Here is a 15,045-nt window from a genome sequence, read left to right as displayed (position 1 = left end):
TCCACCATTGAATGCTAGAATTTTAATAGTGCTGACAGATTGTTTCCATTCATTTAAATTAAGAAAAATATAGTTTTTAACTTTTAAAGTTCATAGAAGAGGGTGAGGAAGTTATAATGTATTAATTTAGGTTTAGATTATTTATTTTTTTATAACAAACCAAAAAACCTCAAGGAAAAGTAATTAACATTTAAATGCCGCCCACATTCTAAACTTCCTTTTGCTTTTTATAAAGGTAATTAGGCATCTTTTGAATAGGTATATCTCTATTACTAAAATAATTTAACCCATGTTCTAATTGCATTAATCAGTTTTCTTAATTTGGCAGCTTCATTAATTCAGTGCTTTGTACTTGGTCCATTTTTGTTATTGTTATTTTTAATGCAAAACCAATTCAACAAATTAAGCTTTATTATATCATTCATACATTTTGATTGTGTTTAATGCGTGCTTCATCTGTTTTTTATTACTCAGAACTCTTTTCTAATAAATAATAGAATCGTGTCACATGCCACAAATATTAAATAAACTGGATATGGGACCGTGTATTGTACGGATATATTCATTAAATAAATTATAAACAAATTTATATTAATAAAATAAACTAATAAGATTAAAACATAATAATTGTTAAATTATACAAATTATATATACATATATAAAGTTGTGTTAAGATAAAATTAATAATTATACTTTTATAATTATTAATATCAATTATAAGTAGATGTCATTTAATCATTCATCTAACTTGAGAAGATCACATGAATATTATATGGTCTAATTATATTTTTAGGATCATCATCTTGTACAATTTATATTATTTTTGCAGACATGTTTTTGATATTCGATGTAAGTATTTTGTAGTGAATCATGTATGATATTTAAGATCATTTAAATATTATCAATATCAATTATTTAGATTTAAAATTTATACTGACCTTCCTCAATTTCTGTAACTTATATTCGTTTTCAAGTTGCGTTGCGCAGGTATGTTTATTATATGTATTTTTTTTTACATTCTTACTGGTTTTTTTGTGTTTTAAATATATATTTTCTATATTGAAGTTCATTTTATACTGAATTGATAATTAAAAAATCAATAAATTAAATATTCATAAATTGAACTAAAAGTCTATATCATCTCATAGTTCTTTTCAAATATGTCACCATTTGAAATCCGCAATCGAAGTTTAAAATTTTGTCAAGAAAAGCAAAAAAATTTGCAGGATAACCCATTGGGTATTATTGATAAATCTATAAATCAATAAGAGAAAGAGAAATATTGTTAAAAAATGTGAACTTTTAAGCAAGAGACTTGCAGAGCTAAAGAAAAAAAAAAACTGATTTTGATTGTTGAGAAGATAAAATGAATTATTTTTATTATTATTATTTTAGAAATTAAAAAAAAATTAAGAATATTGAGAAGAGAACTCACATAGAAAGTAACAATAACTCCAACAGTATAATCTAAAGGTAACTTAATTGAAACATTAAAAAAGCCATGAAGATAAAGGTCTATGATACAAATCTATTTGCTGCAATTAGAATTGACCACCACCTATAGCAAAAAAGCATTTGATGATAGCATTTTAAAGAAAGACGATAATTGTGAAACCCACAAATCAAACAACAAAATCAATCCAAAAATCAACAAAAAGATATAGAACAAATACAATTAAAACTATATATCAATATTTGTTTTCCTTTGTCATCACTAAAATTGAATTTGTTTTATATATGTGATGATAAAATAAATGGTTCAGCAGCATGTCTATAGTTATCCTAATTCATCATATAATATGTCGAATTAAAGCCTTGTCTTTCTAGTTTCCAAAGATTCAAATTGCTCATCAATTGGATTTTTATTGAGCAAGTTATGACTAATTTATTACTGACTGTTCAGTGGAAATCGAGAAACAGGGGAACCAAAATATGTGTGATAATAAAAGGAATGGTTCGATAGTAGGGGTACAATAATCCAAATTAAGCATTTAATATATCAAATTAAAGTCTTATCTGTCTAGTTTCTAAAGATTCAAACCTCTCATCAATTGCATTTTTATTGAGCAAGTTATAATCAATTTACTACTGACTGTTTAGTGGAAACCGAAATATGTGTGATAATAAAATGAATGGTTCGGCAGTGGGGCTATAGGTATCCAAATTAAACGTATAATACATCAAATTAAAGCTCTGTCTGTCTAGTTTCTAAATATTCAAAATTCTCATCAATTTAATTTTTATTAAGAAAGTTATGGTTAATTTACTATTGATTGTTCAGCGGAAACCGAAATGTGTGTGATGATAAAAGGAATTGTTCGAAAGTAGGGTTATAGTTATCCAAATTAAGAGTATAATATATCAAATTAAATCCTTGTCTGTCTAGTTTCTAAAAATTCAAACCTATCATCAATTTGAGTTTTATTGGGCAAGTTATGATCAATTTACTATTGATTGTTCAGTGAAAACCTAAATGTGTGTGATGATAAAATGAATGGTTTACTAAAGCTACATGGTTCAACATCAAACATCAAACACCAGTTGATATTTTTTAAATAAATGAAATTAGTTATATTCAGCAACAACCTCTTTTCATGATATATGTATGTAACATAAAAAGATATCAACAAAAAGAGATAAAACAATTACAATTAAAACTACACATCAATATTTATTTTCTTTTAAGGATAATAATACTAGTTCGGCATATTTTAAATAGTTTACTAAAGCTACATGGTTTGGCAAAAAACATCAGATGATATTTGTAATACAAACAAAATTTGTTATACAAATAAAATTTGTTATATCTAGCAACAACCTGTTTTTGATATATGTATGTAACATAAAAAAATATCAACAAAAAAAGATAGAACAAATACAATTAAAAGTACATATTAATATTTGTTTTCCTTTGTCATCACTGAAATTGAATTGATTTTATGTATGTGATGATAAAATGAATGGTTCGGTTGTAGGTCTATAGTAACTCAAATTCATCGTATAATATATCAAATTAAAACTCTATCCTTCTAGTTTCCAAATATTCAAACCGCTCATCAATTGAATTTTTATTGAGTAAGTTATGATCAATTTACTACTGATTGTTCAATGAAAATTGAGAAACAGGAGAAACCAAAATATATGTGATGATAAAAGGAATGGTTCAGCAGTGGGGCTACAGTTATCAAAATTAAGTGTATAATATACCAAATTAAAGCCATGTCTATCTAGTTTCTAAATATTCAAACCTCTCATCAATTTGAGTTTTATTGAGCAAGTTATGGTCAATTTACTACTAATTATTCAATGGAAACCGAAATGTGTGTGATGATAAAATGAATAGTTTTGCAATGGAGCCACAATTATCCAAATTAAGCATATAATATATCAATTTAAAGTCTTGTCTGTCTAGTTTCTAAAGATACAAATCTCTCATCAATTGGATTTTTATTGAGCAAGTTATGGTCAATTTACTACTGAATATTTAGTGGAAGCCGAAATGTGTGTGATGATGAAATGAATGGTTGGGCAGTGGGGTTATAGTTATCCAAATTAAGCGTATAATATATCAAATTAAAGCATTGTCTACCTAGTTTCTAAATATTCAATCCTTCCATCAATTGGATTTTTATTGAGCAAGTTATGGTTAATTTACTACTTATTGTTCAGTGAAAACCAAAATGCGTGTGATGATAAAATGAATGATTTACTTGACCTAGATTTAAGGGATTATCACATTAGGACTGATAAGAAGTATTTCAATAACACTTATTAATTTAAAAACCGAATCAGCCAAAATTAATTCATTTAATATATATACTCGTACATCAGCAGGATATAAATAATTAATCATTCATATAACAAATTAAAATACACGGATCTTTTTACAGAAAACATATTCAACACAAATGAACTGTTTCTACTAATATAAATATGACATATACTCACAGTTCGACCGACAATAGGATCATTCTCGATTTGATCTTAGTAAAGTACATGAACATTTCCTGGAAAACAAATATAACAAAATTTAATCAATCTTTATGTTAAGATTGTTAAGAACAATTATTCATTTGTATAGCAACTGTTACCTGAAAACGAAATCAACAAAAGTTAATTAATCTTCATATTAAAATTGCTAAGGAATACACTTATCGTTCGATAGGACTAACACAATTAATCATTCAAATAGATTGACCAAACAAAAACAGTCATTCAACCACATAACAACCGTTAAAATAGTTAGGAAATATACTTATAATTTCGTATTAAAATAGTTAGAAGATATACTTACAGTTCAGAAGAACGAATCAAAATAACAACTCATTTGACAATGTCAATCAGACATCCTTCATTTATTTCATGCCAATTCATGAATTTTTGACCTGTAAACAACAACAAAAGCATAAATAAATAAAAAATCATTGATTAACAAAATCATGAAGAACAGCGTACTATTGACACAAACTAACATGACCTATAAACAATTAACAAAAGATCAGACGTATTGTTGACACCAACTAACATATTGCGATAATACACAACTGAACACATGCCCCTTTTATAACCCCTTATTTAGACATTTTAAATGTCAACACAATTAAATACGAAGAAGAAAGGTTTGCACTGTCAATACAATGCACCTATATAATTATTAATAACCATATATGTTTTTACTACCAATGCAATGCACCTATGTAATCCAATTTTAAGAAAGGTTTGCACTGTCAATACAATGCACCTATATAATTATTAATAAACATGTATGTTTTTACTACCAATGCAATGCACCTATGTAATCCAATTTTTATGTCTATTTACTTAGACTTTGAAATACCAATGCAACAATTAATATTATCTACATCATCACTAATAAAATTCAACCACATGGAAATCACAAATCCAAGGTATCATTATGGTTAGACCTTTAGAATGTTAATGCAATGCATTTATATAATTACTATTATTATTAATTATTAATACAACCAATACAATGCACCTATGTAATCTAATATTTATGTCTATTTATTCAGACTTTGGAATACCAATGCAGCAATTAATATTGTCTACATCCAATAAAATTCAACTACATGGCAATTACAAATCCAATGTATTGTTATGGTTAGACCTTTATAATGTTAATACAATGCACCTGTATTATTATTATTAGTATTAGTATTAGTATTATTATTATTATTAATACATATCCCATTTTTTAATTAATTAATAATTATAGATGGAGCAATAAATACAAATCCAACGTGTTAAGATAAAGCAATTTGATTGGCTTGTTAATCCAGTGTGTCAAAATGGAGCAATTCTAGAGCTTCCAAAATGTGTCACGTGTCGATCAACCTATATGGGTATTCAACTTTATATATATAATTTAATAATATAAAATATATATTTTATACCATGTGACACGAGGCATGCAGTGAGTCTCACAGGTGCAACTGTCATTAGTACAACTCTAAATAATATATGGAATCCTTTGGCTTTCACCAAATAATTTCAAACCTTTTATTATGGTTTTGCATGTTGTTAGCGTTTGTCTCAAGTATTATAGGTAACAAACTATAATTTATAGGTCTTTATTAAAACAAATCCTCATGTTTTTTACATTTTTATATAATAATAATAATAATAATAATAATAATAATAAAGTACTTATACTTCAAATATCGTTTATATATTTTTAACTATTTTCACATAAATAGATTCATACTTTAAACAAGGTGTTATAACCTGAATTTGTGTGTGAATGTGTGTGTGTGTGTGTGTGTGCGCGCGTGCGCATGTGTGGGTGTTTGTGTGTGTTACTTATGCCTTATATCAAGATGGAAAGAAAATTGTCTTTACACCTTAGGATCAAAAGAAGCAAAATCAAGTTGTTGCACCTAATTAAATTACGATTTGATTTTGTTTACGTTTCATTATTTGTTTTTCTTATTTAGGGTTTTATATTAGGAATTTAAGTTGTTTTCCTAATTTTAATTTGGAATCTAGTTATTTTAAGAATTAGTTAAGTTTTCCAATTTTATAATTACTCTTACTTGTTTTAGTAGGAATATGATTAGCTTGCTATAAGTAAATTTGTTTATGTTGAGCCCTTATATGTTTTGATTTGCCAAAACTAATCAAAAGAATGTTTAAGGACTAATGATGTGCAAAAGGAATGACATAAGTCATAACCTTAAAATGAAAATGCAGTTTTCTAGGTGGAACACCTGTTCTTACATATGGAACGCCCATTCCTTTTCACTTGAATTGAAAATAACTCCCAGTCAATTTGTTCCAAGAAGGAACGACATCGTTCCATGATGTCGTTCATCAATTTTCCAAATTGAAGCTAACTTCCAGTCAAGTCGTTCCAAATCGAATGCCCGGTTTCAACAAGTCGTTCCAAACATAACATAAGACTTATTCGAAAAGATTGGCATACAGTTGCAATCTAAAACAAAATGATCATTCCCCATGAATGACGTTGTTTCATCACATCGTTTATGGTTTTGGAATCTTGACACTCTTTGCGATCTAAAGAGGAATGCTCATTCCATAAAAGGAATGCATGTTCCATCTCAAGTCAAGATTTTTGGACTTAGAAGATTCAAGCTCAAGTCAAGGTTTTGGGAAATTGAAGTCAAAATAGAACTACCATGATGAATGCTCGTTTCCTTTCACTTGAATTAAAATAAGTCTCAGTCAAGCCATTCCAAGAAGGAATGACATCGTTCCATGATGTCATTCATCAATCTACCAACTTGAAGCCACCTTCCAGTCAAGCCATTTCAAATCGAATGCCCTATTCCATCAAGTGGTGCCAAACGTAACAAAAGACTTATTCGAAGAGGCTGACACACACTCACAATGTGACGCAAAACGATCATTCCACATGAACAACGTTATTCCATCATATCATTCATGGTTTTGGAATCTTGACGGTCTTTGTGATTTGAAGAGGAACGTCTGTTGCATAAGAGGAATGCACGTTCTATCTCAAGTCGAGATTTTTGGACTTAGAAGATTCGAGCTCAAGTCAAGGTTTTGGGAAATTGAAGTTGAAATAGAACTACCATGACGAACGCCCATTCTTAGAAAATATCAAGCCATTCCAAGAATGAAAGATACCATTCCCCGAAGTCGTTCATGGCTCTGGAATTTCTAGAATTTATGTGGTACAAGAAGAAATGACCATTCTCATAGGGAAACACCTGTTTGCGATAGGAGAACGACTATTCAAAACCTAAATTTGAAAGAAAAGTGACTATTGGTGTCAAGAATGAACTGTTCGTGATAATTGAACAATCATTCCTCTGGGTTTTGTAGTTTTGCAGAAAGCTATAACAGTGCATTAAATAAAGCAACATCTCTAATTTATTTCAAGGGTTGGTGAAGACATAAATAAAGTGAGTTATTGCAAGAGAAGAAGACTTTGAGCAAGAAGAGAAAGTACAACTTTATTGAAAACCCTAGAGCTCGACCTTAATCATCATCCACTCTCATTTGTACTCAAATCCTATATTCTTAGAGAGAACACTCGAAACCCATTTGTATGTATCACCCTCGCTTAGAGGCAATTAGTGACAAAAACTTTTTTATATATCTTTGTGGGTATATATACATATATATGAGTGTGTGTTATGATTTGTCATCGATTGGTTTCAGTAGGAGTATTGATGACAATTGTTATATGTTACCAATTAAAACAACTCAATAATAGAAGGAACTCTCTTACATATATAACTTAGCTAGTGATATCTCTTCCTAAGAAAATAAGTGATTCTTCGCCATTTTATGTTATATTTCGAGAATGTTAGGTCTACGTCACAAATCTATCCCTTAACGACCTACATATTCCATAAAACGGCTACACACCTTAATAAATTTCGTAAAAATTATATATATATACAGGGGCGGATCCAGCCCGGCCCACCCTCAATTTTTTTTTTTAAATACTAATATATATAATTTTTGGATTTTGACCCATCTTAACAAAAATATTAATATGTAATTAGTTTTTATTTTGACTCACCTTAAAAAAAATTTCTGGATCCGCTACTGTATATATATATTTATTTATTTTGTTTTGTTTATTACTAAAGATTTTAAGTTCTATCAAGTTAGCTTCAACCCTTTCCTCCATCTTTTTGTAAAATAATTTTATTGATGGGATTTGAACATATGTAACCAAGTCAATAATTTTTGTTTCCCAAAATATGAAGATTTTTTTTTAAAGAACAAATCTAGTAGTAAAATCAAGGTTTGTATCAAATGAAATAACTAAAGATATATTCTCTAATATATAACCTTAGACTATACTAAACTCGATAGTATAGTCTAAGCATTTAACAATATAATTATAGCATGATAGCCATGCTAAATCATGCTAGACTTAACAGTTTGTTTGGTTTGGCTTCTTTTTGCCCAAAAGAGCTTTTTTAATCCTATAAGCACTTTTGATTTTTTTTTTATTTTTTTTTTAAGGTTATTTGGTTTTATTCCAAAAGTACTTCTAGGGCTATAAAAAAGCTATTTTTTGGTTTTTGGGTACATAAGCTCTTTTTAGGCTTTCTAAAACTTTTCTTATGTCAAATATATCCTCGTATTATTTTTATAATTACACTATATATCCTTCCTTTGAAATAAAACCTTATTCTTTTTTTCTTTTTAATTTATAGCCAATATCTCAACAAAGAAAGTCACCACTCTCCTACGGGATCGAAATACAACAGATCAATTTCATAAGTATGTAAAGTCTTAATAATATTTTTAAATAAATTGTATATATCATATACCTTTTTCGTAATTTATTATGAAATAAGTGTTTTTATAATAATACAACCAAAAGATAAGAGTTATTATAATTAACAATCAAACAACCAACAACTTATTAATAAAAGCTCCTCTAACCATAACCATTTTTTGAAAATGCCCAGCCAAATGGACCCTTAGTAGTCAATTGCATTTTGACTATTATTGTCGTGTTATTTTTCATTAATGGCAATTTGGTTAACTCACTTGATTTTACAATTGTTTCTGTTTTTTAAATAAATCTTGATATTTTGGGAATTAAAATTAATGAATGACTATAAAAGAGCATTTCTCAAATAAAAAATTTGAGAAAATGAAACTTTCTTTCACAATTTTGTATAAGAATTTCTGATTAAAATAATTCTATATACAAAATTTTTAATATTCACTATTTATTCACCATTATCTTAACTTTATTAGAATAATGCTTTACATCTTGAAATTCACATTCCAAATAATATGTAATCCTATATGGTATAGTCACATCGAATTACAACTCTATTTATATTTATTTCTAACACTATATAGTATTAGTGAAAAATAATACTACACTTACAAAGAAATTTTACAAAGATCTCCATACAAAGTGATGTGTCAAAAAATGAACGGAAGATTGAATTTAATAAGTTTGACTTTTTCATTCATTTTTTACCACATCACTTTGTATAGAAATCTTTATAAGTATAGTATTATTGATTAGTGAATTACACCTCACCATAATGAGAATTTTAGATTAATCTTTGGGTGTGTATCATTATGACCGAAGCAGGACACCCTTAATAAATAAATAAAAAAAAAAAACAAATTATGGCATTTATTAGATGTAATCTTACACATTTTTCTATAAGATTTGATGATATTAACAAATGTAGTAGATTCAAATATTTAAGTACGTAGTTGACATATTTTGAAGCAACCCAATATGGAATAGATGATTATTAGCCTTACCTCCACATGGCAAAGATCCAAATAGACTTTTAATAAAAGGAAGTTGCCTTCATAATTTTGGCCATTTATTAATTATTATTGAAAGTCCCCTCCTAGAAATTCTGAGATTAGGCTATAATCATAGTTAAACCTATTAAAAATAATAATAAAAAAATCATAAAGCCGACACAGAGACGTTGAATAAGAAAGGAGATGGAGCAAGTGGGCTGCTCATGTTTTGATGTTTATAAATATAATAGTCACCTTCTTTTTTTATTGCTTTATTTATCAACTTAGCATTTACTTACCATAGATTGTTTTTTGTTTTTATTAACATATTCTCTGCTTTTGTTTTCTGTTTTGTTTGCTTTCATAAAAATAAAGTTGTTACAATACAAGCAAACATTTCTTTCTCTCTTTCTTGTATTGGTTTTGGTTTGGTTTTCATTCAAATGATTAAATAATTAAAGTGCTTTTTTGAGAGATTGTTAATGGAAGAAGGCTACATAAGAAGCAACTTCAAAAGGATTTGTGTGTTCTGTGGAAGCAACTCTGGCCACAGAAAAGTCTTCAGTGATGCTGCTCTTGAATTGGGCAATGAACTGGTTTCTTCCTTATCTTCTTTTCATAAAGAGTTTTGTTTTTTTGTGTTTATTAGCATGTGGGGTTGAGTGAATGAATGATGGACGGTAGAACTCAACTGTGTATTGGTTTCTGGTCTAGAATCCTCAGCTTTTTTATTGCTTTTTTGTGTTTACTATGAAGTTATGACATTTGTGTTTCATTTATTGGACTGGGATTGCTCTGTTTGTTGATCACATATTCAGGTGGTTCTGGCTTTAGAACAATAACTTTTTTTGTGATTTTGTTGGTGTATTGATGAGTTTTGGATTGAGTGCTTTATGTATTGAACTGGGTATGTGTTTTTTGGTATATATGGACTCTGGCTTCAATGAACTTTGATTACAGGTGAGGAGAAAGATACACTTGGTCTATGGTGGAGGAAGTGTTGGATTGATGGGTTTGATATCCCAGACTGTTCATGATGGAGGTTGTCATGTCCTTGGGTAACTTTAACACTTGCCTTAATCCTTCAGTTTTCACCATTAAAATAGCAAGCAAGGTGTTTCCTTATCACATTTACTGGTGAGCTAATGGTTACTCTTCAAATGCAGGATTATTCCAAAAGCTCTCATGCCGCTTGAGGTATACGTAATCTCAATTCATAAACTAATATCTTAAATGAGTATATTTTGCTTTATCTGAATTTACTTGTACTTTTCCAAAATCTTTATGATTAAGAAAATATTAATCATATTGTTCTTATTTGGGATTCATTCGAGCATTAAGTCTTTAGGTATTCAAATTTCTCAATTTTTCAACTATTCCTTTGAATGGTGTTCTCTATGTACATTATTTTCTGTACTATTATTAATCATATTTTGAATGCTTGATTTTGCATGTTGATTAAAAAAAAAAAAAAGATTTTTCCCCTCTGAAATGTAAAGCAACATTATGTCTTTGGTGAGCTGAAATTTTGTTGTCAATTATCACTAGTAAATCATGTTGGACACTGCAACAGATATCTGGTGAGACTGTTGGAGAACTGAAAACTGTTTCAGACATGCATGAGCGTAAAGCTGCAATGGCTCGAGAAGCTGATGCCTTTATTGCGCTTCCTGGTAATAAACATGAATATCTTCCTTAATGATTTTGAAAAGCAAAGAACTACTGATTAGAATGTTGAGTTTCCTAATAACAAAAGTAAAATTTTTGCCACTTAAGAATCATAGCTTTGAAATGTTTTTGCATGTTATATTTGCTAATGATAGTAAGAGAGTTTGTTGTTTTAGGGGGATATGGTACCATGGAAGAGCTGTTGGAGATGATAACGTGGTCCCAACTTGGAATTCATAAGAAACCGGTAACCAATAAACCTTCTTTTTTGAAGAACAGATTTAGGCAAAACACTCCTTAGTGTCTACTTGTAACTGGGTATTTGAACTCTACAGGTTGGTCTGCTAAATGTTGATGGATACTATAATTCTTTGCTTGCATTATTTGACAATGGCGTTGAAGAAGGTTTCATCAAACCAAGTGCTCGGCAGATAATTATTTCTGCTCCTACTGCCAAAGAACTTCTGGAAAAGATGGAGGTAAAAGCTTAACTAAACTCCTCTTTTTCTAATTTTATTAATCAGGAAATGTTTGGTAAAAGGAAAAGAAGTACATAGATGCAAGTCAACATCCAATAACAGTAGATATTTTTTATGTTCTTCCTTCCTACAAACTGTGGAAATTTGGAAATTAATTCACCAACTTTCATGCAATAAAGGTTGCTGAAATAACCTACCCATTACCGGGTTTTAAATCATCGTGTTTGATGAGGCTATCATTTTGGAATAAACATTTTAAATTTTGAAAGAAAATGCTGGATTGGCACTTCAACATAAGTACCATAACACAGCACATTTCTGCCTCCACTTGTCTGTCTATTGCCATGAGGACAAATTGTGAACTTATGTCAATTTTTGGTTATATTTCTTTTGGTGTTATGATTCTTTTTTTATGTATTTGATATTTCTTTTTATTTTTTTCTGTTTTATTATATATTTTTTTCTTACTTAGAGCCAGAAATAGTGTGGCTTCCCCTGCATTCTAACTTCATTAAAAATCCTATTTTTCCAGTTCTTAGGAGATATTTGTTTATAATTTCCTCCAAGCAGAGTTTTAATATATTAACTTTCTAATTTTTTATTAAAATTTGCAGCAATACACTCCATCTCATGAACATGTTGCTCCTCATGAAAGCTGGCAGATGGAGCAACTCGGTGATTATCCAAAGCAATAATATGTGCAGTAAATTATTGGTGGTAGGTTTTTTTCCTGAATTGATTTCTGATGTGATTCATCATCATTTGAGTTGTGTACAAGTATCTATTTAAATGGGGCCAAATATTGTTCATTACCATGTACTTTTGTCGTTGTTTGTGGTTTGAATTCTATTAAAATTATCATTGCTGTCTTACAGCATATTTTCATTATAGTCAATTTGCCCACTATTCCTCAGTCATATCAAATTGTTACCCCTTATTAAAGGGCTGGGATACTTTGAAATGCAAACAGATGGTTACAAATTATAGTGCAGAATCTTCTAATGTGCATTAAGATGGTCCCACTGTTCACTGTTGTAAAGACTAGGTGGGTTACTTGGGGACAACTTAGATTTTTAGCCGTTAAAGCTTTTGATTCACAGGCACTTCAATCTGACTTTAATAAAGAAATGTGCACCATTCTTTGACAAATGATAACTCTAATTAAGGGAACTTTGTGTAGTGTAGTAAATAGCAATGTCTCTCTTGATGACATTCCTTGAAGAAGCTGTGGCACCTACTGCCCTTCCAAAGGGTGGAGCTAGAGTCACAAGTGAGGTTGTCTTTGTTATCAACTTGATCTAGAAACCTCTCGTGACAGAATGCTGCGACTTGTATCGTTGGACCACAAGTTCTGACGCATCTATAGTTTCAATGAGAATTAATTCTTAGAAGCCATATGCCCAAGCACTCTTCTCTCACTCCATCACTTTCTTTACCTCGAGGAGGGAGGAATTTTTTTTTATCTAGTCACTAATCTTTATCAATAACACCAATATTATTGGTCTTAGAATTGCTTGTCAATGAGAGGTTAGGGGAGAGTGAGTTCTCGCTCCTAGCATTATTCTTCCCCGACTTTTGCTCTTTTTCCATCTTAAGAAAATATCTTGATTTTGGCTAATACAGGTACTCTCCATATGTGAGAGGACTGTGCTTCTTATAATAGAATACGGGACTTAAATGTTTCTACAAGTCTGCAGATCATAGTTTACTTTTGAAAGCTTACACTTTGCTGCTGTCATTGCATAATATGGAACTCATTGACAGCAGCTTGAGAGAAGTTAGAAAACTTATTTCCTTAGAGGTTGAAAGGCCATCCTGATTTGCGATTTCCAGATAGATATAAATTGACAGTTGGAATTTTCTTTTGTAACTATTTAGATTCTAACGTGCTAAGTATTCTTAGCAGTTTTTAGATGATCTGTTTAAATTACACTTCAAGCAGTTGCTGAAGATTCTTTTCCACCTATTGTATGTTTTTTTTTTAAGATGAGTTGAAACAGAGCCAATTTTTTGAAGTTCAAAAGAGAAAATATTGCTTATTACTTTATATCATATCTACTCTTCCCTACATCCTCCCACCCCCCACCCGTCCCCCACACTCTCTTTCCCATGAAAAGACATGTTCGGCTATTAGGAATCAGTCCTTTTGTGGTGGAACTTCAAGTGGGGACATTTTTGCAGTGATTCTTCTTCCTCTCCTTTTGGGGTATAGAAACTTGGTACAGTATGCTTATAAAACTCATGATAAGTGGAATTGGCATCAAAAACATTTTAAAATTCTTCATATCCTGTGACTTTCTAGTTCTGATAGAGCACTTCAATTATGAATTGAATTATTTTTGCTTGACGAATTCCTTACAAGAAACATATTCCACCTACTAGGAGATTAAAATGAGCCAAAGTTGGAGAGTGGGAAAGAAAGAGCTTAATTATTGTCTCTTTCTTTGGCATCTTTAGTTTATGTTTTTTTTTTTACTTGGTAGAAAGCGGGGCAGTGCTTGAAAAGTGTGAAGTGTTGGTTTTAAAGTTCTAATCCTTACCCATACAGGTAAGCAGGCTGCTACCAGGAAACCAGTTTGTCCCAAAACTTGGGAAACCAAACTTATCTGTCATTTTTGGGAAGCTCATTTCTCATATCAGTAGCTTTCAAAGGTAAGTATGGCCTCAGTACAATTTGGAAACAGCAGCTCACTAGAGATTTTGGACATCTTAATTATGTATAAAACTGTAAGACCCAAAATAGTTGAGCAGTTTTGCTGTTATTTTCCTAAAAGTAGCTTTTCCTTTAGAGGTTGCTGTTTATTTCTTTTTACCACCATATGGGCCATCAGGATTGGTCATTTTACGAATTGTATGATGGCATTTAGATTCTGAATGTTGGGATTGGTTTTGTTTTTCTTTGTGGAATATGCAACAGCAGTGGCTCTCGCTCATGTCAAAGTCATGGAGTGTTGCAGTTAACGGTGGAGATGGTTGTTGCTTATCATGGGTCCCTTTTTAGTGTTATGTTTCTGTATTCATAAATAGGTCATTCGCAATAATGGAAGAACCATCGACTGTTTACTGGACAGTACCAGCTTTTTGTTCTGTCCAGACAGTTCCTGTCCTTGTTGATTATGTGCTTGCGCATCATGTTTAAGGAAATTGTTAT

The 15,045-nt window shown here is 30.1% G+C and overlaps 1 protein-coding gene and 1 long non-coding RNA gene across 3 annotated transcripts; both read left to right on the top strand.

The window, feature by feature from the left end:
- The first annotated feature begins 9,886 nt into the window (after positions 1–9,886).
- LOC116137412 (cytokinin riboside 5'-monophosphate phosphoribohydrolase LOG8) lies at positions 9,887–12,819 on the top strand. Its single transcript, XM_031423097.1, has 7 exons — positions 9,887–10,343; positions 10,708–10,805; positions 10,914–10,944; positions 11,321–11,420; positions 11,592–11,662; positions 11,751–11,894; positions 12,509–12,819. Exons 1-7 carry the CDS (start codon positions 10,230–10,232, stop codon positions 12,587–12,589), a joined length of 639 nt encoding a protein of 212 aa, XP_031278957.1. The 5' UTR covers positions 9,887–10,229; the 3' UTR covers positions 12,590–12,819.
- A 1,173-nt stretch (positions 12,820–13,992) lies between these two features.
- LOC116137428 lies at positions 13,993–15,011 on the top strand. Of its 2 annotated transcripts, none has more exons than XR_004129185.1 (2): positions 13,993–14,546; positions 14,815–15,011. It is a non-coding gene; the product is annotated as an uncharacterized LOC116137428 (long non-coding RNA). The 2 variants fall into 2 exon arrangements; XR_004129186.1 differs by having other exon boundaries at positions 14,812–15,011.
- Positions 15,012–15,045: the final 34 nt, after the last annotated feature.

This window comes from Pistacia vera, unplaced genomic scaffold, assembly GCF_008641045.1.
Source record: "Pistacia vera cultivar Batoury unplaced genomic scaffold, PisVer_v2 Contig1093, whole genome shotgun sequence".
NCBI classification, from domain to species: Eukaryota; Viridiplantae; Streptophyta; class Magnoliopsida; order Sapindales; family Anacardiaceae; genus Pistacia; species Pistacia vera.
The sequence above is the reverse complement of the archived record's forward strand: the minus strand, read 5'-3'. Positions and strand labels throughout refer to the sequence as shown.

Coding starts and splice junctions, on each gene's coding strand:
- LOC116137412 (XM_031423097.1), top strand. CDS start 10,230: ATGGAAGAAGGCTACATAAGAAGCAACTTCAAAAGGATTTGTGTGTTC. Junction 10,806..10,913: donor GGAGGTTGTCATGTCCTTGG/GTAACTTTAACA, acceptor CTTCAAATGCAG/GATTATTCCAAAAGCTCTCA. Junction 11,895..12,508: donor AACTTCTGGAAAAGATGGAG/GTAAAAGCTTAA, acceptor TAAAATTTGCAG/CAATACACTCCATCTCATGA.